The sequence below is a fragment of the Pempheris klunzingeri genome, chromosome 1 (genome assembly GCF_042242105.1).
Source record: "Pempheris klunzingeri isolate RE-2024b chromosome 1, fPemKlu1.hap1, whole genome shotgun sequence".
Taxonomy (NCBI): Eukaryota; Metazoa; Chordata; class Actinopteri; order Acropomatiformes; family Pempheridae; genus Pempheris; species Pempheris klunzingeri.
Genome location: NC_092012.1, coordinates 16,357,379 through 16,382,201, shown reverse-complemented (window position 1 = coordinate 16,382,201; position 24,823 = coordinate 16,357,379). Strand labels below are relative to the sequence as shown.

At 40.3% G+C, this 24,823-nt stretch overlaps 1 protein-coding gene across 1 annotated transcript in view; it reads left to right on the top strand.

The window, feature by feature from the left end:
• tcf12 (transcription factor 12) overlaps nt 1-24,823 on the top strand; it is a 76,923-nt gene that overhangs the window by 21,064 nt on the left and 31,036 nt on the right. Inside the window, exons 5-7 of the mRNA XM_070846315.1 lie at nt 16,374-16,435; nt 18,447-18,579; nt 19,227-19,279. Of these exons, the coding sequence (XP_070702416.1) occupies nt 16,374-16,435; nt 18,447-18,579; nt 19,227-19,279 (248 nt within the window). The remainder of the gene's footprint in view (nt 1-16,373; nt 16,436-18,446; nt 18,580-19,226; nt 19,280-24,823) is intronic.

The window sequence follows — 24,823 nt, the reverse complement described above, 5'->3', positions numbered from 1 at the left end:
GATTTGCTAGTCTGAAAGACCAGTGAGAGATGTTTGTCTCACTAACATCCTCCACCGTTAATTCAATGTGATACTGATGTGGTCTGCTGAGAGTAAACCAGATAAACATTATTGCTGAACCTATGGACAACGATCAGCTCCAGAATAATGAAGACTCCACAGGGGCCAAAGGTCAGCTCGGTGCTTTAGGGTCATCAGGTCCTCTTCCTGCCTATTGTTTAACATATTGTTCCTGATAGGAAGTGCCCAATTCATAACCCTAATGACATGTTTTCCATGTTTACATGGATATGTTTAGTTTATCAGCACAGTGGATCTAAACCCTGCTTTGTATTAGAAAATTCAACACTGATTAGAAATTTCCGTTGGAAAAAACACTGACTAAAGTCCTTTCTTTTGCTGTTGCCAGAAATATCAGTCCTTGTTTTAGTGAAGTCATTTCTCTCCTGGTTATCAAACAACCTATTGATTGAGCAGCCATACTACAAATAGCTTCAAGATTTAATTTATTTTTATTTATTCAATAATCTCTGGAGTTGGAGTTGAACACAATGTAGACCATCAGTCTAGAGGGAAAAAAAAAGCACTTCTTAAGATCCAATTTGGAAAACAGACCACTCTACATTGAATCCACTGTTCACCCCTCTGTGGAAGAAGCTGCTGCTGCCTCTAACAAGTGCGCACCAAATGTCAAAATAGTAGTAATAATGTAGATAAAAGAAACCAGAGACAGACAGTAACAAGCAGTAACTTGTGCGTTATGATTTGCATGTGGTTGAAATTTGGAAACACTGGACCTGGATTTGCTGCTAAAACTTTTCTCAACAACAGGGCAGACACACGATGATATCTGATTACAAAAGCATTGGACAAGATTGATACGGAGTGTAGTCTTATACCAACGCACAACAAATGATCAGTTTTTGTTCTACAGCGCATGTAGTCCGAGTGCAGTGAAGTGTTGCACATGTACTGATTTATGCTGCCAGGATTTTTAAATGCACTCAGAATGATTCATTATGCTCAGGAATCCCCTTCACACAATGAAAAATATTAATCATGTCAGTGTGTATGTAGCTACAGTAAACATTATGCTGTAAACATGTTCCTGTTTAGATACATTATGTTTAGAAAAAGCCAGCATCTGGTTCATTTATGAGAGTCATAGAGGGCATTAGATGACTGGCAAGGAATGCTTATGTCAGATTTGAATACTTGATAGGGTACACCACTTGTGAATGAAATATTGCAGATTCTGGTAAGACTGTTCTAACAACTGAACAGTAAATTGAATTAGAGTCTGTAGTTACGTAAGTACAATCCACATTCTCTTTGCCAAGTAACTAATAAATGATATAAAACAGAAAGAGAATAGACCGCTTCCCCCAAACCCATGGCATGGTCTTATTCCATTGGGGTTTCAGGCTGAAGAATGGGGTTTTGTGTGAATGCAGGGGAGCCACTGACTGGTTAACGTTCTCCCCAGAGTCCGACTCCCACGTTAGGACAGCCTAAGGATCAGCTGGTCTGGGCCTCAGATGTATCTTAACCCCTCCCTCTTACGCCACAATCCTCTTACTAACCAGGACGTCATCCACTGCTTGCTAATGTTCATGCTTACAGCGTACTATAGACAAACTTTTTCAGTCTCAGCCATGTGAGTCCCTTCGCCTCAACCAACATTGCATGCGTTGAAAGAGGCTGCTCTCCGACAGTCTACTGTCATATCATTCAAAGAGTTTTGCAGTGGTGTGATATGTGTGGCCTCACAGACGCACAAGAACTTTTACCACTCCTATTTTAGGGTGCACGTTACGTCTGTTGCAACGACGGAGCATCATTTCACTGATGTATCTCTGTGTAATAGTTGCAATGATTAGCTGGCAAATTTAAACGATGGTTTTATAGTTTCTGAAGGCGTCACATTCACTAATGGCTTGAAACCATGATTGAATTAGACTCTAAGACAACAGGTAAATGTTTTTTCTCCAACTGTTCTAGGATTACAGTTATGTTTTTAATTTACACAGTTTCTCTTCCTGTGCAGCTGATGATGGTTGTAATTCACCTTCTCTTCTGCACATAGTAATGCTTGGCTTAAGGTCCTCTGTAGTTCTTGTAATCGAGGGTTGTTTCTCATTCAGCCTCTCTAATTGTTTAGCCACGGGGATAGCCAACAGTTCATAGCCCTGACAAGGAATGGTTAGATCTAATTACCTGCTAAGATTTTTCCTTGTGGTGTCAGCTCAATGAGGGGAAGCCAGTGGGGGAGGTTGATTTCAAGCAATCTGGGCAATTACCACAGGCGATAAGCTACAACTGAAAGAGCTGCACTCTTCTTTTATTTCACGCTGTATTGTGATTGTGTGTGTGTGTGTGTGTGTGTGTGTGTGTGTGTGTGTGTGTGTAATGCTTAATGTTTGCCTTTTTGTCATTATTTACTTAATGGACTGATATTGTTTTCCACTTAGTGTAGAAAGCATTATGTTTCTCAGGGCTAACCTCAGATGATGCCTTAAAGTTGCTGCACTAATTAGCCAGACGGGGTTGATGTAGCTATTCACAGCTGTCATAGGCCACAGTTTGTGGTCCCTTATTGGAATAAAGAAAAGTAGAGAAATGTCTTAAAGGGAAAGCATATGACTTATGACATGGCTCCTAACCATTAATCTGTCATTTACTTTATATTGCTGCTTATATAAGTCAACCCTGCATCACAGGCTCGCTCTCTGTATTGTACTTCAAACTGCTCTTTATTGGCCAACTCAAAATGAAAATTAGGCGAGTCTGTTTTTAGAATGGCTTGGCTACTCAGGCAAGGACCATGACTGAAGTGTGAAAAACATTCAAAGCATCATGATTGTAGTTATTGAGTGGATTTTTTCTCACCCTCTGTCACGCTCTCTCTCTCTCTCTCTGTAACATTGTCACACTTTCTCTTACAAACATAAAAAGATGGACACAAAAATATACATTTTCTAAGGACCAAGAGCTAAAGGCCTGATCTCATGTCAATATCATCTGTAACGGGTTGCCCATGTTTATTGTGATTAGGTCTGGTCTGACTAAATTGCTTTAATAGTAGAGAACTTTACAAAATGCCTTGTCACTAGGTACCAAATTTAGATACAGTAAGAATAAATCTCATCAACATCAGTGAGCCAATAAGCATGCAGTGTGCTTGTACCAAGATCTAATAATGCTGCTCCCCTACAGTTTGCTGGCCGTGTTTCCAGTTTAATTCTGGCTTTTATACATTTTTATGAATTGATATAATGCAAACAGACAACATCAAATTGTGGTAAATCGTTTTTTTTTATGTTGTAAAACTGCTGCGAAGTCATGGTGCTGGTATCAAAGAAAGATTTTATTTTAATCAATGAATAGGCTACAGACAGCTGACTTTTTCCTGTTGATGCAAAGTTGGGTTTAATGTACCGCCTACTGCATAACTGTGGTGGTGACTGCTTTAACATCAGTTGTTTCCAGCCATGTGCCTGAGGGCGTGATATCAAACAACTGCTGAGTTGTACTTTCATGCTCACGTTTCTGTGGCGTGCTTCACACATATTACTCATACAGCTTTAGCCCTGCATGAACACTAATCAGCTTAATGCTGTCATCAACACACACATTCAGCGGCGTGTATCCTGCTCCCAGCCTGTCGACATACACATGTGACCTTAATGTGACCACCTGAGTGTGATTGAGCAATTGTGTTGATGTCCCATTTGTCTCACCCGCTGCTATAGATCACTTTTCACTGTAGGAACCTGCAGAATTTGATTGGGTGTCGCAGGTGCCTGTAACCCACAGCTGACAGTAGACTCCAAATTTAGTCTCATCTGACTAAATAATGGAGAGACAACAATGACTCACCATCTGTGTTGAGGACGGTGTTTAATGTTGATATGACTTGCAATTAGCATTTCTGTGTTGTAGTCTTATGTAGGTATGGGAAGTGACTAGAGTTCATTGATACCAATGGCATTGTTGATTGTGCTCATTGATCCAATTTGACCCAATACCCCTTTTGATTCCTGATCAATTATTTTGTGTAGAGGAGAAAAAAGGCAGATACAGGTTATCAGCATCAATGCAACTGTTTCATTATCTTGGAGTCTGAACACAGTGTAGAAACAGAGTAGGAAAAGGGCATGCCTCTGACTGAGGTGTGTAAAAGCTCTGCTCTTTAACTGCTGTTTATGTTTTGCACTGCAAGTGTGAAAGAGTTTGGCAGAGCTAGCTTCAGCAGAAGCCTGTCTGTCTGTTGTCATCTGAAATTGATGAAATGGGAGAATATTTGTAAGCATTTGTCTTCATTTAAGTTTTCTTAATAAAAGGAAAAAAACCTGCTAATCCTGCCTGAATGGCGCTAATGTTAGTATAACACGTGATATTTACCCTCGCTAACAGACGTGCTGTTTGGTTGGGAAGCAGCTGCACTTGTGCATTGAGTTTCAAACACATGGCATTCATGGAATTGAAGGCCTTGTTGCATGTAAAGATGTTTCAACATATTGCTGCTGTTTCCACCCTTCCTTGAAATTATCATTTTGCAGACAGTAGAACTGACACTATTGACATCTTTTTGAAATGAAGCCACTCTTTGGTTTACTTGTTCCTCTCTGCCATGACCCCTTCCTCTGGCAACATACTGGCTTGGATAAATGGAATTTATGAGCACTGAGGGCTACGATTCTGATGGATTGAGCAATTTGGAACTTTTTCTAAACTGGAACCAATTCTCAATTTTCATCAGTTTAAAAAAAAAATCCTCTCTGATAACATGATTGTTAAATGCTTATTGCTTTTATGGCAGTCCTTTATTATTTTTGTACTTTGCCAGTAATACAGTTGGCCACAGACTTTTTTGTGTCTTTTTAGTTGTAATCTGATGATTTTGTGAATACCTCAGATCATATGGTTATCATACACCGTGTATCTGTCTGTACTTTCCGGGCAGGGGAAAGGTCATAATACAAAACTGGAGCCTAAGATTTGTGTAATTTTAGCATTCAGTAAGTGACTGAAGTTGCAGGTAGTCTACAAACTGTGTGTACAAAGATCATCAATTTCTTGGTTTTGAGAAATTGAATCATGGAGTTGGTTTGGTGACATTGCACTTTTTTAAGATACAAAACAGGCATTACAACCACACTGCGTTAGGGAGTCATTTATCTCTTTCATTCTTTTCCCTTTTCATTTCAAATTGTTCCTCAAGGCTTTTCGTTGTCAAATCCCACATCACACTGGCATCCCCAGTGTGTTTTTACAGGGGCAGGTGTCATGTGCTAATGCTCCATCCCATGAGAGACCCTCCTCAGACCTGAGATGTGATTGTGGCCAGGTGCTGTTCAGGTGTGCTCTCAGTTTCCACTGCAGTGTGGGTCACAGGTGCTGCCAATGCTGCTCCCTCCCCCCACTCTGTCATTCACACCCATGCACACACACACACACATACACACTATACTACACGCACTGTCAAACACTGTATATAGTGTACCATAAGCTTTCACAGTGAAAGCTGAGTACAGTATTAACTCACACTAAACAAAGTTATGCACATTCACTGTTGATAAAATGACTGCAAAATGTATATATCCATTGTGTGTACATATATATATATGTAACAAGAACAGACAGTGGTGAGGGGAAGACGAGGAGATGTGGTGCAGTACAGTTTAGTGGATGTAGCCGGTCATTATGCAGAGCGGCAGGGTGTGCTTATCTATTACCGTGGTCAGTGGAGCATGAAGAGCTGAAGACGAGCTGAAAGGGCACAAATCCCTTTTCTCCATCCCCATGCCGCCCACATATCCTCGGCACTCCCCGCCCCCCCGCCCTCATGCTTCTTTCAGCCCATCTTGGCCCTGCCCAGCCCGGGTCGTGTCTTCCTTAGGCCCTGTCCCGCAGCATGTGACTGCCGGGCGACCCAGCTGCAGAGGATCAGCTGTAGTCTCAGTAGGCCTGGAGGGCTGTCTCCCCAAAGAGGACAGAAGAGCCGGGCCATGGCCACGGTATGATGACATAACAAGTCTCTAGGAAAGCAGCTGTAGGGGTCAGAGCACCATGACTGTGTTTACAGTCAATGGAAAGGTGTAGCTCCGTGTAGCTCGTTTTACTGCATTATTTATGAGATGATGATTGATTGATTGATTGATGATTAGGCCAAGAGAAGACAGTTTTGTTGGTTATAAGAGCCCAGGATGCTTGTCCATTGCGTACATATGGGCCTATAGAAGTACAAAAAGAGTCCAATTCTGTTTTAAAAACTTAAAAAATACAGATTTTTGAGAAGTGGTTGAAAGACGTTTAGATAAATCCAAATTCTGTTGCTAAGACCCATTGTGCTTGTTGGCCTTCTTGTATATCCCACATTTCTCTTTTCCACTCTCTTCCTTTCTTGCTCCCCCACCCCTCTTCTCTCATCTCTCTCGCCTTATGCTGCTTGCAGCTGATGCCAAGAAGAATGTTAGAGATTATTTAATACAAGTGCAAAGCTAAAAGGGAAAGGATTCATTCAGAAGAATTACTGTGAGTGGAACAATTAAAGTCTGCTGACTTCAGCGCTTGGCGCTGCCATTGTCAACAGCATTAAATATCTTATCACTGTGTAGCTTTTGATATACACAAAAAAAAGCCAGTGGCCATTGAGTCTTTAACACTTTTTTGTTTTCTTCTGCAGAAAATCCATTTTAAATGTAGCACTAGCTAGCGAGTATGTGACTCATCTGATTTGTATACATAGCAAATGTATTGGTGAACTTTGATTGTATTACGCACTGTTGTCGCTAACTTGAAATTTGAACTTAAAGCCTGAGAGAGAAGTAACCTAAGGCATAACATTACAGAACTTTAGGGAGCCTGAGTGAAAGTTAAATGGCTCCCAGGTATAAATTAACACATAGAATCTATGCACTGTAAACACCCCTGAACCTTATTGGTTCTCCAAAATGTAGAGTATATAGATGAAACAAGAGCACTGTTCAGTATGAAAAGAAGATTTGCTTGATTTGTAGAGGGAAGTTCACTTTTATGGAGATGTGCGATGGTTGTAACAAAGCTGAACACTAAGTATGCATGAAGTGGTGGTGCTCTGCTTACATGTATCACAAAGGAGATCAACCTTTTATAAGGTCCACCCAGTAGACTCATTGTATGAACACAGGTTGGGCACAGATGGATGAAGAATTCATTCAACCCCTTGTTCCTTTTTTTTTTTTTCATGATTCCTGGACATCAATTTCTATGACCAAGTGAGGTTTTAGGTTTTAGGTGAACCTTGTAAAGTTTTTCTCTTTTAAAAATACATCAAAGGTTGAGTCCTTGTTGAGATGAGCCACAGAAAACCAGGTCCACAGTTGCTGGTTAGTTCTCAAGCCCACCACTCCTAACCCCCGCCTCCATTTTTTCCACAGTCACAACTGCTCTCCCAGGCATCCTGTGTCCTAGCTGGGTATGCTGGCAAACAAAACACTAGATAATGTTACACTCCCTTCTTGTTGGACTGTAGTGGACTGTGATTGGTTAATAGAATTCAAACATTTGTTTCGCTTTTACTCCCACTTGACTTTGCCTGAGATTTTGTCCTGTGCTGGCAGAGTCCTGAGAGTGTGAGGTGTGGGAAGTGTAGCGTGGCTCTGTGAGACTTTTTTGTTCACTGCCAGAATTATGGGGGTGGTAAGGTACTTTTTTGTCATCTTAAAATCAACAAAACTCTCTTAAATGGCCACTACAGTTTTTTCCCAGTACCATCCCCACAGAGTACCCTCATCAAAAGATTTATCCCCTTCAGGGAATGTTTTTGTATTTTATTTAGTGCAGACTTGTGTTCTTAAACAGTAGACCGCTTAGGGGTTGCAGAGATTTTCTGTGTAAGGAAATATGCCCACAGTGCTTGGAGCTGGATCACCATTCCTAACCCATGTGTGTATCCTTCCTCGTCCTTCACCTCATCTTTCTGTTGTTTCACTGTTCAACAGTTGTTTGGCATCTAATACCAAACATAAACACACACTTTGATGTTACACAATGTCTTGATTCTAATATCCAACTGGGGGATATTTCTTCAGCTTGTTACATGTGCTCTTGTTTCCCTGGACAGCCCTCTCTCAGTCTGACAGGGACGGTGGTGGTGTGCTCACATGTGGATGTGTGATGCAGGGGGGTCATGCAAGCGTCCCTACCAAAAACAGCATCCATTACAGTGTTGGTGTTCACGTGGTGGGAGACGTTATTAGGGAGCTCATCGCCTTTCTCCTCTGAGAGAATGGATGTGTGATTATGAAGTCATCAGCCATGAACCAGTGAGGCTGCGGAGAAGCACCCCTCCTCATGGGTCCTCAGGGTGCCATTGATTGGTGACCATGTGTTTGTGCCTGATAGACTGTGAAATGGTGTGTTGCTGCACGGCTGTGTCACACCTGCGTCCCACCAAGGTGATTGATTGGTTTGGTCATGTGGAATGTTCCCATCTGGTCCGCAGTAATGCATTTTTTTCCTCATTCGTGAATAACAAGCGCTGGCAGGAGAATAGTTGGGCTCGGAAAAAGGCAAAGGCCAAGCGAAAACATTTTCCCCTTTACACCCCCCCTTTTTCCTTTTTACCGAGTTAGAAAAAATTCAAATGGGCTGAGCCGTGGCACCTGATTATCCTGGGAGGGGATAAATACAATCAGGAAATCCACATCTCCTCTTTCACACAGAGATGGATTTTAGGAGAAAATAAACAGTTTAGCTATTGCGAAGATAAGATAAGATAAGATATTCCTTTTATTAGTCCCATGATGGGGAAGGACGGCAGCTCTTGATTTTGAAAATCATACTTCAGGGCTAAAAAATAAAACGAGGAATATCTTTGATCTAGCTGAGACCTTAGACACCTTTTCTTGATTAGGAACCCTTTCAAGAGTTCTAGCCTAATCTAAAAGCAGTGGAGTTTTTGCCCCCCCAAGCCTAATGTGTTATTTTATTTCTCATTCCTGCATTCCTCCTGGTTTGATTCCTCTTAATCCTGTTCCCTCTCCTTTAATTGATCTATTCATTCCACCTAATGGCTAATTACACATCAGGCTCCATGAGCAGATGCATTTATCATCATAGTACATAATAATCAGTGACATTTCAACAAAGAAAAAAATAAATATGCAAATAAGAAGTCATTAACATTTGCTCTTGCTGTTTTGAATAATGTCACTGCTGACAAGGCTGTATGCTGAAATCGATGTTGAGCTTGGGGCAAGGGAGATGTGTTTCCATCATGTGTTGTGGCTCTATCATGTTTCTCCATCCTACTGCTGTTCCTGATGCTGGCCTGTAGAAATTGTTTTCCTGCCACGGAGGAAGCTGATTTGGTACACTACCTCCCTCCCCTGTTTCCTTATCCACACTGACCTAACCTCTAACCTAGTCAGCTTTTATTTACTGTCAAACAGAACCTGGTGGAAGCATCAAACGACTTTGACAGGATGGATGTACACAAACTCTTGAGAAAAGGAAACAAAAGGAGGCATTTTAAAAGGTATGGGGAAAAAGTGAGTGAGTGTACATCTGATTCGTCCATGTGCCGTCTTTTGTTGCCAGGGGAATGCATTAGTAACCATGGGGCCTTCCAATGCATCCAGAGAGGCCAAAATGTGACTTTATAGAGGTTCGAGTATCCTGTTGTCAATTTATGATCTAATCCTCACAGAATCAGATCCTTGTATTGCACTCCTTTTCATGGAAATCAACAGAAAAAAATATGCAACAACAGTATTTAGGTTTTGAAATGACTGTGAAAAGAAAAAAATATTTATGTCTTTGTAATGAATTGGTTTTGGTCTGACAGTAAGAAATGGTATTAACTTGATAGGAATAATATTTTGTAGTTTGGTGCCATGGAAGTCATCTCATGAGAACATGCACACAGACACCAACAGCAAACATGTGTGCTCCGAGAAAAAACAAACAAACCCAGTGAACTGGCGTGTGATAAGTTAATTTGGTTTCTACATTAACAACATTTCCTTATCCTATATCACGCGTTTGTTTTTCATGGTCTTGGCTTCCCTTGGAGTGAGGAAAATGGACTCGTTTTCTGGATGGAAAAAAGAGGCCTGCGGAATGCATCTGAGGGGCACTGAAGCACGCTCACTAATTGGCTGTTTTTGTGGTGAGGGTTTTGAATTGATCCCTGGAGACGCTTAGGTCACTACCTCACGCATTATCAAAGTAAGCAGCTCGACGTGCTGTGCTGTGCTGTACTGCAGCCCTGTGATCAATAAGGAGGCACACTACAAATGACTGGCCGGCTTGTCTTTTCCTTCAGTAGGATTTCAGCATCTTACGTTGTTTACTCGCCTCACTAGGCCAGTATACAGGCAGCTGAGGCTTCAATTTTCAATTTCTATAACACAAGTTAGATTTTTTAATTACCGTAATTTATTCCACTTCATGTTGTATACACCTGCCAATAGACTACCAAAGAGTTTTCTGATGAAAATATATCTAATAAAGCTTGAATTCTCTCTCACATATTAACTGATAGCTAGTCAAACATATTTCGGTTTCCAACTCGAGAATCTGATTGAAATTATTCTGCAACAGTCAAACTATTATCCTCTGTAGAGTTAAACTTGACATGAATTTTTGGCATTATGTTTACAAAATAAGTGCTCTTTAACGTGGTTGGAGGATTCCAGTGCATTCTAGGTGCTTCATCAAGTAAGTTGAACAAGCTCATTACTGAGTTCATGTTAACGCTTTAGTGATCATCTGCACATTGTACACTGGAAAACATTTTGCTCTCAGCATGTGGTCTGATCTGAAGCGTGTGGTCTGACACCATTTGTGTTTTATACTTTGTATCAGGTATAGAAGCAAGCTCATATCTGAGTAGTATCTAAGTTCCTGCTTTAAACTTATACGATACCAGAGAACATCTGGGTGAGGAAAATGAAAGAGAAGTAGCCTGTCTGTCAGTCAAATCGGTAGAAGTCTCATTGAGGTGACTTTGAGATGAGATGCACCTAAACCCCCCCCCTCTTTTGTGTAGTGTAGCTATATAATGTCCAGCAGTAAAAACAGACAAGGAGACCAAGAGCTGAAAGGATAACTAACAGAAATATGCACTTCCTTGGCTGCAACGAGAGAGTTTTCTAGAAGAATAAGATATCAGTGTAACAATGTGGGATGAATAGCTGAATTGGTAGAAACAAGCCCCACCTCATTAAAGCGCAGGACAACAGCCTGGAGTATGGAAAAAAGACTGAAAACATGAGATTCTTTGGTTTGAAATCCAATACAAAGAGCTATTTTTAGCAGAAACTGGGCACAGCGCTTCACTCAGATGTCACCATTCCTGCTGCAAACCGTGATGGTACTGTAGTGGCACAAGGCTGCAATGGCCAAGTGATCTGCCAGATTCAAGAAAAATATTAAGAATATCCTGCTTCAGAAAACCTTGACCTCCGGCATCACAAGCTGACAGTTTAATCAACACTGGAGAGGCTTCACAACTTGAATGAAAGGCTTTGAGTGACACAACTATAGCAATGCTTGAATGTGTATTAAAATCTGTGGATCGACTTCACAATAGCTGTTAACAAATGCTCCATATCCAGCTTGACTCAGCCTGTGCTAACATGCCAGTTACAGTGAGAGATACTGTGATGCATGTTAGACTGTGCAATGCTGATACAGATGTAGGCAAGAAGACATGAAGCCATATTTTGCTTCCAAAGTGCTGTTGCAATGCCGTGGGATAAAATACATTAAATTAGATATGTATCGACTCTCATTAATTCTAAGCAGGCTTCTGCTTGGAATGAAGATGGTGGTGTGTGATTTGTGTGTACATTTTTGATTGGCTGAATGTAGTTGGCATATCCTTTTTCTAGTTGGGTCCATGGCTGCACATATTTCAGAACAGCCGATGAGTAGTGTTAGCTCGTGGAATAAAAAGAGTAAAACATGGACATTTAGTTTTTGCCATAAATTGTCTCTGTGGAAATATTATTCACTTCATTTTCTTTCTTGTCATTTGTCTGTATTAATCTGTCTGTCAGGACACATTCTGTTGAATATAGATTATTCTGCAGTGAAACGCTTCACAATCATAGTTACACCTTTGCACCTCTGAGCGATATGCTAATAAGCAGCCTCACAGAATATTTTAATCAGAATTGATGTTTTTTTTTTCCCCCTTATGTGATTAATTTTTCATTGCATGGGGGATATACTGTGTAATGGCAGTCTGCATACTTAAATGTATATTATGGATGGTGATTGCTGTAATTAAGCCACTTTACTCATGTTTCTTTTGGCATTTAGTACGTTTTGCATCTTTGCTGTTTTAAGGCAGATAATGACCTTCACTTCCTATCAATCACAGCTCTTTAGGCTCATTAGTAGGCCTGTGACACACACACATATTCCCCCATAGCCTGAACAGAACAAATGGGCATACTCAAGAAACAATAATAGCATTAATAGTGTTGCTCTTGTTGTGAGGCTGTGATCATACGGGCCTGCTCAGAGGAGGCAAAACAAAGAATTTGTAATATCAAGCCTGTGTAATTCTGCGTGTATTTGTTTCCTTCCCTCACAGTATCAATTGTCTGATTTATAAGCTTATGTTTCAAACTTAAATATTTCAATCAGGGACCTTAAGATTTAACAAGTAATTTTGAGTTGTTTTCTTTTGATTAGGAAATTCAGATGATTACAGAGACCTATTTTCCTCACAATGAGTTACAGTATGTATGCGTCAGACAGGAGATGGTGTCACTGCATGATAAGGGTGTATTTTATTCAGCTAATTTAGGCTCCTGGGCCTGGCTTTGGAACTGGCCAGCCCAGCAATATGTTCCACTTGATATATCACTTTGTTCTACTTTACTTCAGCATCATAAATATGCATTCTCCTGAAATTTGAATAGCAATTCAGCCACCTAGTTGCAAACTGTAAATTTTACTGAGTCCTTTATAAGCAGGAATTGTTCTCGGGCTGTTGCCTCATTGTGATGTTTAAGAGGCTCCAAAGGGTTTTAAATTGTGTCTCTGTTGCACACATGACACAAGGGATTAGCTTCAACTGTTGATGAGCTTTACATTGTTTTTGTAATATCTGTTTTATTTGCCAAAGAAGTTCAGGATATCTACATATCGCCTCTCTAGCACTGCTGAGATAAAGTGGTCAGTGTCAGAGCTGAGCTGCAGCATCTTGAGCAGAACAGTCTAAACAAACCAAGAGACCTGCTCTCACATGGCTGGCTTCAGTTTCTCAGAAAACTTTTGGTTCTCACTACTAATGCTATGAACTTGGCTATTATTTCATCTTATATTGTGCAGAAAATTACTAACTAAGCTCCATCTCAAAGTAGACACACTCAGACACACTGAGAAGTGACTGGTTATCTCTGGAGAACACTCTGCATAGAATTGATGTGTCACATAGACCAAGAACACCATCCTTTCCATCGTGAGAAAGGGCAGCCAATACAGTGACGCAGATCTATTCCTCTAAGTGTACTGAATGGACAATAGTAACTTAAAAAACTACTGTTCCTTACAATTATTAATTGAAGATGTTGGCTATCTCTGCTTCTTGAACCAGATCTATCTGTCAAATTTAAAGTGACAGTGCTGTGAGCTTTGTCAGATTTAGCAATTCCAGGCTGGCTCCCAGTAGAGGAACATGCTTTAGATAGTACTTTAAAGAAAACAATAACAGTTTATGACATTTCAACTCTATCTTGAGTTCGTGTAGAAATGTATGCAGGATGAGAGACAGAAAGGAAGTGCATGTAATGGACATTAAAAACGGAATCAACGTTTCTACATTGCATGCATTTGCACACTGATGCCATGGTACATTCAGTGGTGTGTTTACAGTAGAAACAAGTTAGGAGACTGCATCAGTCATAGCAGATGTCACATGTAATATTGTGATAGGGTGTTAACATTAAGTGCAGCTTATGCTATGTGGGGAAAATAATGTGAAATAGTAGCAACTATAATTTCTAATTTTATTAGAGCCTTTTCCTATTTTAACAAGTAGTGTCCTTGTAAATGCATTGGCAAGAAAATGCAGTATGCATCTGTAAGCATTATGCCATTGCTTACAGATGCAGTAAATGTTTATGCATGCTATTTTGCTGAGTGATTTCTAGGATATACTGTGCGTTCCTGTGTACTCTAAGTTTAGGTTACACTGTTGATTGAGCACAGGATCAAGAGCATCTCAGCAGGCTTTCTTTTGCCAGGATCCACAGTTTTTGGGGAGTTGTGCGGCTGCTTCTCTGTGTCACAGTGTCGACTGAGACATTGTTTTCACAAACACATCTGCCTGCTCAGGTGGGTCCTGAAACTACAACAGTGGCCATCAATTATTCACAGAGGACACAGTGTGGGTGTGACAAAACACATGCTGCTAATGAATATTTAACTCTTGCGCTTGACCAGACCTTTTCCTCAGAAGACATTTTAAGAATAAACATGAATTTCACTTTCACTCCCTTTAGATATTAGACAGGAAATAAAAAAGTTAAAACTCTCTCAAAGGAGATGTTTCACCATCCCGCCATGATACGGAACATTTTTGGTAACCGACAACTTAATCCTATTTCATTTTGCGAGAGCGATGGCTCAGAACTGTATCGCATTATTGTTACAAGAGAAGCAGCTTTGCCAGTTAAACCATCTTCCCTGATTTCCCCAGCTTCCTTAGTCTCTAGAGACAGTCTGCACAGATGCAGAACAACTGTCTCCTGCAGGACTGCTCAGATAAGCACAAGTGAATTCTCTTAGATGTGCCTCTGTTCACCTGCGCTTGTGAAAGCAATGTTCAGATCAGTCATCGTGTAACAAAAGATCCAGGCTATGCAAGTTTTTAACTCACAAAAAATATTTACCTTTTCCCCAGAGTAAACAGAATTTAGTTCCAACGCCGGTGTCTGCGCTTGTAATATTTGGAAGTCTGACAAAAATAATGTACGATGCTGTTAAAGTTATTCATCATTCTCCCGTAGGAGCTCTCATTTGTTTGTTTGTTTGTTTTTCCAGGGGAGTAAAACTGCTGAGTTTGGATATTGTGATGTGTATGATTCATGTGTGTTGTGTGCTGTAAGTTTTATTTTTCCCCTGATGGTTGCTTGGGAGCCTTCCTTTGAGGTGTGCACACCGGATGTGACACTGATAGAAGAGCTCCCTGACAATTATCATGCTATCAGTAATTAATCCACTGAAAACATACTTTGCATACTGAAAACTTTGTAAGTCTGCTTTACCGAGGTGCAGGTTTTGTTTTTGGGGTTTTCTTTGGAGATTTGTCTTAGTGAAGAACCATTCTGCCAGAACAGCTGGCGAAGGTCCAGCTTGTCTAAACCCCCGTATGTCTGTTGAATAGTTTTGTACATTTAGTATGAAGTGCATTGTGACAGGAGTGAGAGAGTCCAATTTCTATGAAAAGCAATGATGATAACCTGAGTTGATTTGGTATGACTGTTTGAAAAGCTCATGCAGGCTGAACATGTTACTGCAATACAGTGAAATATATCAAAAATAGGGCATACAGTTACTTCATTGATTCACTGATCCCATCCCTCCTTCCTTCTCTCCCTCTTTGATTCTAGCCGGCATCATGTATCAAAGTAGATGAAGGATAAAAGTGGAGGAAAACAAACAAAACTGAGCTGTTTTCCTTGTTAAAAGGAACAGCACCTCTGAGATTTGCCAATGATATTTTACCAATGCATGTTTACATGTTATTACTTATTATTCCATGTTATGTCAGTATACCACAGAATATAGAAATATGCATTGTTTATATTCAGGTTGCCTAAAAAGACATTAAAAAAAAAGACATAAAAACATGTTGATGATCACAGTACTTGAAGATGTACTGTAGTTTGTACTGGGTTACACCACATGTAATTTATATCTTGAGTAATATTGATCCTGTGTGAAGGCTTTCAGTTGTACTGTGGCCATAGTATCAAAATCAAATAATGTCTAGAGGTCTTAATCTGCATGTGCAGAATAAAGGAACTTGTACTGTAGCTCACTAATACCTAAATTAATGTGGAGAGTAGCCTGCATAATGTTACAAAGTGTTTTATCATAGCTGTTCCATTTGATTACACAATAAACGTTAAAGACTCGAATGGGCACAATTACATACAAGTAAATGTCAGTAAAGTTAAGAACATTTCACAACAGCACAGCAACAACATCACAAATTAAGTGTCTGTCTTGCACCAAGCACTTTACTGGCTGCAGAACAAAGCAGTCAGGACACTGTAGTCTACTACATGATGTTAATCCACTTGTGCACTCACGTATCATAAAAGATAACGGTTGTCATCGCTGTCCTTTCTGTGTTTTTACAGGTAAATCAGAGAGGGCTTCGTTTGTTGGCTTTGGGAGGGACCCAGGAGCATCGGGCTGCCAGGTGAGTCTCTCATCAGTTGTCAAGTTCATGTTGCTCCTAAAGTTTCTATCTAAGCGAAGATAAATCACATTCTGTATTCCCAAATACCAATACAACTGCTTGACTTGAAAACAAATCAAACAACATTTTCTAAATTGTTATACTTTAAGTTGTCTCTTATCCAAGCAAGAAGGTATCCAAAAGTGTTGTGAAACATTCATTCCAAAGTAAGAGCTCCCTTCACTAAGATGTAATCCCAAGTTACATCTTGAAATTTTGACCCCGTGTGACACTGAAAGCAACCTTGAAACCTCAGGCACAGCCCTTCAGCCCCCCGTGTACCACTGTTAGAACTTCAGAACGGTCTGGCCAAAGCCAATCAGAGTCTCTTATCATTTTAAAAATCCCTTCTTGTGTAAAATCCTGAAGTTGTTATGAAATTGGCTTTTAGCAATACAGTTCATTGTGAGAGTCTTGGCCCTTGCTAACGTTACACTACAAGATCGCACATAGTTAGACACTTCTAATCTGAATCAGATAGTGTGAGAATTTATTCATAAAAGCCTTTTTGGAGGGAATGCCATTTTAGACATTTTGAGTAGGAGTTGAGGAATGTGTGCAGATCTGCAGCTGCAGAGATCTAAGATTAATGGACAGGAAGACTAAAAAAATCACTTCTTTCCACAGAGAATTTATACAGCACACATTTTACATTTTTGAGTATTTTTAATCTGATTATTGCCCAATAGACCTATTGATTTATAGCCTGCTTTGCAGCCCAAGAGATCCCTGCTGTGGTTTTGATTCAGACTTTCTCATTCACTCAGTTCTGACTGTCAGTGCTCAGGTGCACTTCACATGGGCTGCAAATAATCTGAATTTCTGAATCTTTATGTCACAAAATCTCCTGCTAAACTCTGTATACGATATGGAACTTGGTACAGTGTCAAGATGCAAAGGTGTCAAACTGTGATTTCTTATGACAAAGTACTTAAGACTTTGATTCTCTGATTCTTGTGTGACTGCCTTCCTCTGAGTGAGGTGCAAAAGCCTGATTGATTAATGGGTAAATGAAATTCAATTGGATGAAACAAATTCAGAGGTGTTCACAAAGATGGTCACAGGAATCTAAATTTGCATGATTCTTTAGTGGTTCCTCCCTGAATAGCTCTGATAATGTGAAAGAGGCCAGAGACAGCTTTGCTGCAGGGATTCAGTAGCATTGAACAAAGGCAGCTGTAAAAGTGGGTCTGTTGCACCAGTGACAGATGTTTTTTTTGATTACATTTGTGTTAGGTTGTCATGCTGTCTCTGACATTTTTTTATGACCTACATTTCAGGTCAGAGAAGTAATCTTCATTTCTTTTGTTGTACATTTCTTACCTGTTTTTAACAAGTATTTACACCAAACGAGTGTGAGTTTATTTCTAATTGTTCTCAATTGGTCAGCACACACGCTGGATTTGTCAATCAGCAAAGCTCTTGGAAATGTCTCAGCAGTCACTGTGTCAATCCTTAGCCTGTTAAGGGGGCACGTTAAGCAAGTTTTCAAGCCAACCACTACACAGTTGTACTTGCTCACATGATCCCTGTGTTATTGCTCTGCAGCCGATTACTCTAATTAGACCAAGCTCTTAATTGGCCTCTTAACCCACTTTGTTGGGGTTGTAGAGGTCAAATAGATGTTGGCGATAAGATGGTGAGTGTTCAAGAAAATTGAAGTGAAAAATAGAAGTTACATATCATCTAATATGCAGAATGTTTCTCTAAAAGCAATTTCTACATCAGTTAAAAGCATTATAAAGATGAAACAAAAGAGACTGTTCTAACATTATTTTGCATAAAACTGCCCTGTAGTTAAATGTGGGTTGCTTAATACAAATGGAGACAACTTAAAACATGTAGTTGATGGGGCTTGAAATTACTAGCTGACTATAAAATTTCTATTTTTACCACAAACAACTGAAGTAAGCGCACTCATTTCCGACAGTGAAAGCTTGTTTTAAGGATGTGTGTTTGTTTCCTTTTTCAGTCTTCTGTAAGGCCGGACGTCGGGTTGGCAAGCCCGAGTTTAGTGACTGCACCGGGGAAGTCAGCTGCGCCGTTATATTCCTTGACTGCAGCCAATCCTAGAAGACGTTCTCTACAAGATACTCCGCCCATTGGTCAGTGCCATCACAGTGTTTATAAGAGATTATATTCTAGTTTTCTTAAAAACTTATTTTATTCAGCTTCTATAATATTGGAAATAAACTTCACAACACACAGAATCCAAGTGGATACAATGTTTTTTTAAGTATTACTGAAAAGGACAGACTACATTGTCTGTTTACCTAGTGCCTCTTTAATGCGAGTCTACTTTAGCATTCACAATAGGCAGGGATACATTAAACATAATGCTTTTTCAGCAGCTTTGATTATTACAAACATGGTCAAGTTTTGCTGAAGATGGCACCAGTTCTGAGATTATAACATTGTTGGTCAGCGCCATTGGCCCCAGTTCAAAATGCATGATGCGACTCTAGTGGAAAACCAATATAAGTGAAATTAGACGAGGCAGGTTTAGTGAAAGTTTGTACATATACATTTAAACACTGAAATATTAAAATAGAGATGTAATATCAGAGTATCTGAAATTGGATTGTTTTTAAAGTTGTTTGTGTGAAGATCATAACCTGATCACATATAATACCAGCTACAGAACAATATCGCAAAGTAGATTTTGTTGTATAGTTGTGGCTTGTTTACAGCACATTCATAGTCGCCTCTGTTTTGCCTGTGAATGACAAGATGTGCTTTCATCTCTCCACAGATCCCCTACAAACAAAAAAGGTTCGCAAGGTCCCTCCTGGCCTGCCTTCATCTGTGAGTGGAAGATCATCTACCTCTCATATAAATAGATTTCACAGTGAGCTTACTTAAGCAAACACACTCACACACTCACACACACACACAAAGACGCACACAAAGACACACATAAAGACACACACACATCTATGCTACTCACACGCCCTCCCTCTCAGCACAAAGAGCGCTCTTGACATCACTACCACAACACTTGACATCACTACCGGGAATTCAGTTGTTTTTGTAGGCCTTACTCAGCAGTGGCTCCGGTGGTGCCTGTTAATTTAAGTTCTGGCTTTTAATGTTTGTTGTTTACATGCTTGTTGTTTTAATATTTGTATGTAAATGTCAGTGTAGGGCACGTTGTTCTGTCCATTTTTTACAGTTATGTATGTGTGTACATGCATGAATGTGTGTGCGTGTGCATACATACACATGTGCACCTCAAGGTGATTGATTTTCAGTGCTGCCCTGTCACAGTCTAGCCTCCTCACAGCCTCTCCTGGGAGAAAGAGACGCTGTCAGAGCGGATCCCCAGCTCTGCTCTTTTGATGTTTAATTAGTCATTACGTAGCCGAACAGGAGGACAGACAGAGATTAATAGCACAGAATATCTGAAATTTCTATTGGTAATGATCCCGGTGGAGCAGAAACCATTAGGATGCAGAGAAGTGTGGAGCTCAGCTTGCATTCGCTTAGACAGGGGGTGTTGGAGTTCATTAATATGCATAAATCAGTAAGTCAGATGTTCATTGTTAAACCCTGGTGCCTTGGCAAAGGTTTTATTAAGCCTTGCCTTAAATTCCTAGAACTGGTGCAAGACAATGTTTTTTTTCTTTTCCTTTTAATAAGAAGCAACTGGTTTACCAAAATCCCACCCTTTTCTTTCCTTAAACAATGAAAGGGTTTTCTTTTTCTGTTTTTTTTTTTTGGGGTGAGGGAGTCTGAGACTGGATTTGCCTTTCAGAGCTTTGATAATCGTCACCTCGGCTGCTGTTTCTCTGAAATCAAATATGGAACAGGCCACAGAACATAAAAGGCTGGCATGTGTTTTGTTTCTGGATTTGTATTTGAAAAGAAGTTTGTCAGAGCATGAGGGAGAGAAGCAGTCTCTGGCAGCAGCAGGAACGTGTGCCGCCTTCCTCTTAAGTAAGTGATATATTTGAGGTCTTGTCAGAAGGAGGGAGGGAGGCAAAGAATGGTTGCCTCGCGGGTTACATCTCTTTGTTGTGTAAATGGACGCTGGGCTTTTATTTGTCAGTACTTAACACATGGGCGCAGGTGCGGTTCTGTGACTCATAAGAGTACAATCAAGTAGTACAATACTAGATGGGGGAAAACAGTGACAGAGCATGGGATAAAATACAGCTTCTTCTTGTCACTCAGTGCTGCTCAGAAGATAAGGCCTGGAGCTTGGAGGAATTATCCCAGTTAGTCTTTGATCCCATTTGAAAGAATGAAGATTGTAGTGTTGAAAAAAGGGCTGTAGGTCTCTTATAACCTGCTGGCAGAGAAAAGAAAACATGAAGTCAGTTTTTTTGATAGGTGGTATATGTGGAAAATGTTTGAGTGGGAGGTTGTCTGGCAGCTTTTAGGATGTGTTAGGATACTGGTGTTCGACTATTAGGAAGCATAGATGAGGTATGGGGGCAAAATGTGTATATTCTGTTGCTGAGTGTGATTTCTATGTGTCTGAGGATGATTATCAGCCAAGACCCATGTTTGCGTCTCTGGCACCGACACTGGAAGTGGCGAGGGTGGTGCTGAAGAAGTGTCGAGGGGAAGGCGCACCTGGAGTCAGAGCTCCTTCGCCAGAGGCAGCTGTGTGAAGAGCCTGCAGCGTACCTGTAAAGCATGAATGCAGCTGCAGATGCCACTGAAAGCTTATGCTTGTGTAAGCAAGCGTGAGAGCCTCACCAGAGACCTGAATAGCTGCTTGATTTAAAAAAAAAAAAAAGGCTTCCTATCATTATGTCTACTGCTGGGAATTTTCTTATTTATTTATTTCATTCTCAAATCCCCTTTTTCCTCCAGCTTGTATTCTCACTCCTCAGTCTAAAAATAAATGTAGGAGTTTTAAATCGCATGGTGGGCAATGTAAGTTGCAAGTCCAAGCATGATGTGTGTGTACACTACATGATGGAGCTGAATCAAAATATTTACAGGAGCACTTCCTCAGTGCATCTAGGTTTTGACACTGCAGAGCACCAGGATGTGAAGGCTATCTAGACAGGCCAGCTGGTGATTGCAAACATTTAAATGTTTTTAGGGCTTTTTCATCTTATATACAGACACCCTCCTCCCTCTGCAGCACATACTCTTTCATCTGTGGTCTGCTGGATGTGTGTCTGCAGACATGGGATACTGCAGATGTGGTTGTAATTGTGTGATGCATTGCCTAGCAAATCCGCCATTATTTTTCCAGCCTTGCCAACTGCAGGAGTGGCATGTAAAAAAAAAAAAATTCACACACAGATTTTGGAATTTCGCTTACCACCCTGTATGATAAACATCTTTAACGTGCTGAAGCACAAAAGCTTTACCTTTTTATTTTTGTTACGGGAAAATCCTTGGCTATAATTGGCTCCCTGCATTACTTGACTGTATAAACTGAGCGCTGAGAGCAAAGGACAGAGCATGTTGTCATTGGACAGACAGGCTGCTACGCTGAGGGATGCTGATGGGCAGCTGCGTGGGCACCTGTCTGACAAGAGGACCGAAGACAGAGAGGGGGAGAGGGTTTTGCGGCTTGTGGGGGAAAGTTGCATCTTGTAGGATATTTATGGTTAGCTGCAAGGGCACTGTGTGTGTGTGTGCGCGTGTGTGTGTGTGTGTGTGCGCACATGTCAGTTTGTTTGTGTAAATAGTGTTGTTTTTTTTTCCCCTACAAACCCTTGTCGGAGGCACAGCGGCTTGATGTGACACTTCCTCTCTGGCTTTGGTGACGATATGGCTGCAGGATGAGAGAAAGCAAGTGGTGGGCTGAGATTTGGCTCCCCTCAGGGACTTTTGCAAGCGAGAACCCTGAGTGTGGATGACAAAATAGATTGACATTTGCTTTTGACAGATCACTCAGACACCCTTGTTTCTGAGAGATTTCTACTGTGTGAGCTGTAAGAAAGGAAGTCTGCTCTAGGCTCTGAATCTTAAGACCTAGAAATGTTCCTTGCAGTGCTGTCTGGTGCATGACATTCAATATATATATTCTCTCTCTCTCTTTTTCTATGTCCATCTGTCTCCAACAGCTCAAAGACAAGAGATCATAATATTGTACTACGACCGTGGCCTAATGTTCTGTTGCTGAGAAAGCATCTCCTTTTTTTTTTTTTTTATTTCTTCCTTTGAACTGCAGCAGGCCAGGACATGGTAATTGGGCTTGGTGAATAGACTGTGGATGAAATGCATCAGTAAAGCCCTATGTAAACAGCCAGATTCACCACAGGCCTTTTATAAGTCTCTGGGCAAAATTAGATTTTAGGTCCACCCAGCAGAATGCACGTTATATATTTTTGCCTTGTGTTATTTTGATGTTGTAGTAACACAAAGAAATGCATTTTTTATCGTCACAGGGAGGGCTACATAATATAAATACATTTTCCATCACATCGTAGAAAATCTGAAAAGTGTTTTATATAGTTGTCAATGAGTCTCTAGGACAAAGCCCTGCACCTTTGGTCTACTGTCATTATTTTGTGGTACAGCCAATTCCAAACACAAGCATGATGAGCAAAGGCAGGTTAGGAGAGGAAAGCACTGGGTGAACAATAAAGTCCAAACTTGTTTAAAACAGCAGGCAATGTTCTGCGGGTCATTAGTCAAGCCAGCGGAAGGGTTATTTAGTTTTATACTTAAGAAAAGACTGAAATTCTCTGGTTGTATAAATCTTGCCTGTATTTTATATATATATTTATGTATCATGTATGATTTGTTAATGTAATAAATTACATTGTGAATTGGTGCTTAACATATTTTTCTTCAACTGACATTTCAAAATTACAATTTTTGCAATCAATTTAAGATCTGCATTTATATTTGTCATTCAGTATAATACTGTAACATTAATAATTGCATCTACTGTGAATTGTGATAAATCAGTATATACCATTTTTTTTTTAGCAATGAGGCCTTTTCACAAATTTAAACTGGTATAAAAATTAATATCAATTATTTTAATGTTGGTGTTTTCCCAAATACAAATACAGAGGACTTGTTTTATTAAGTTGATTAGCTAATTACTAATTAGTTAACATAGACTACTGCTTAATTTGATCTAAATAAGCAGAGATAACTGCGAATCAGTTAGATAAAGTTTAAGAATTTTAGGAAGAATGCTTGTTGTACAGATGACATTTGGACCTTTTGTGCCAGTGTCAGCGTAACTTCATGTTAACATTGAAACTACATGTACTGTTTAAGGGTTGCTCTCAGCAGCGTTCACCTGCCTTCCGTCAATTTTTTAGGTTCTCCGGTCAAACTTCATGGTTGCATCTGGCTGCTCTCATGGAGCCCATCCATATAACACCATAGGCGGCTGATTCAAGCAAACAAGCCCAGACAAGCTAAGTACATGCTACCTGCCCAGTGCGCGATGACAGACCAGACCTGTAAGTCAATACTGCTTGCTGTCATCATGTGGCAGCTTCACTGGGTACCCGTCTGTTTTCTGGGTGTGTAATTTGGCAAACTTTTGTGAACACTTTTTAAGCCAATATATCAGGTCTCTCAGGGGGCAAGGGTCTGACAGAAGCCATTTAATATAACTTGAAATGACTACATATCAGATTCTTATTCATTCCTGTAGCCAGTTAGATGTAGTTAAAGCAGCGGTGAAAGTTAACATCTGAATTCTAAACCAGAAAGACATGAAGGGTTAGAAAAAAACGTACCACATAAGAGACCAAGCTGCAGAATGCAAGTGTAAGTGTCATCTGAGATTTGTGTTTCTCGCAGCTTTGTAAAACTGACTAAATGTTTGAGTCAGGTGTGTTTTGGGGCAGAAAGGTCCCAGATAGTGTACATAAGCTTTCACACAGTTCAGCACTTGCTAATAATGGCTGCAATATAGACCATAATGAGTCAGTTTGTTTTATTTTAATACATTGAAACCGAAACTACACACCATGTAAAGCTGCTGTAAATGATTTTGAATTGTGCGTGTATATGTGTGTGTGTCATCGTGGCAAAATGTGGTCCTAGAGACAACGATTGTAGCGGAAACTACTACAGCAGTTTTTAGTACTTTGGCAGGTGTTTATATTTGAGTCTGTGGACAGATTTTGTCAACATGTCAGTGTCACAGCCGTGCGAGATTCAGTCATGAAACTTAACAGTGTGTAGCTGAGATCACAATGGAGCCCGAGACTGAAGATGGTTGTGTTTCAAGCATGGGATCCAGAAGTAGGGAGGTGGGAAGGAGGGAAGGGGTTTTACGCCCTTGGCCCACATTTGTCAGAGATCACTGTATCCAGTTTCAGTCAGTCATTCCAGTCCACTGATGATTACAGTGCAATCTAGAAAACATTCAACCTTTTATTATAACAGCAACTAGCGTGATACATCTCG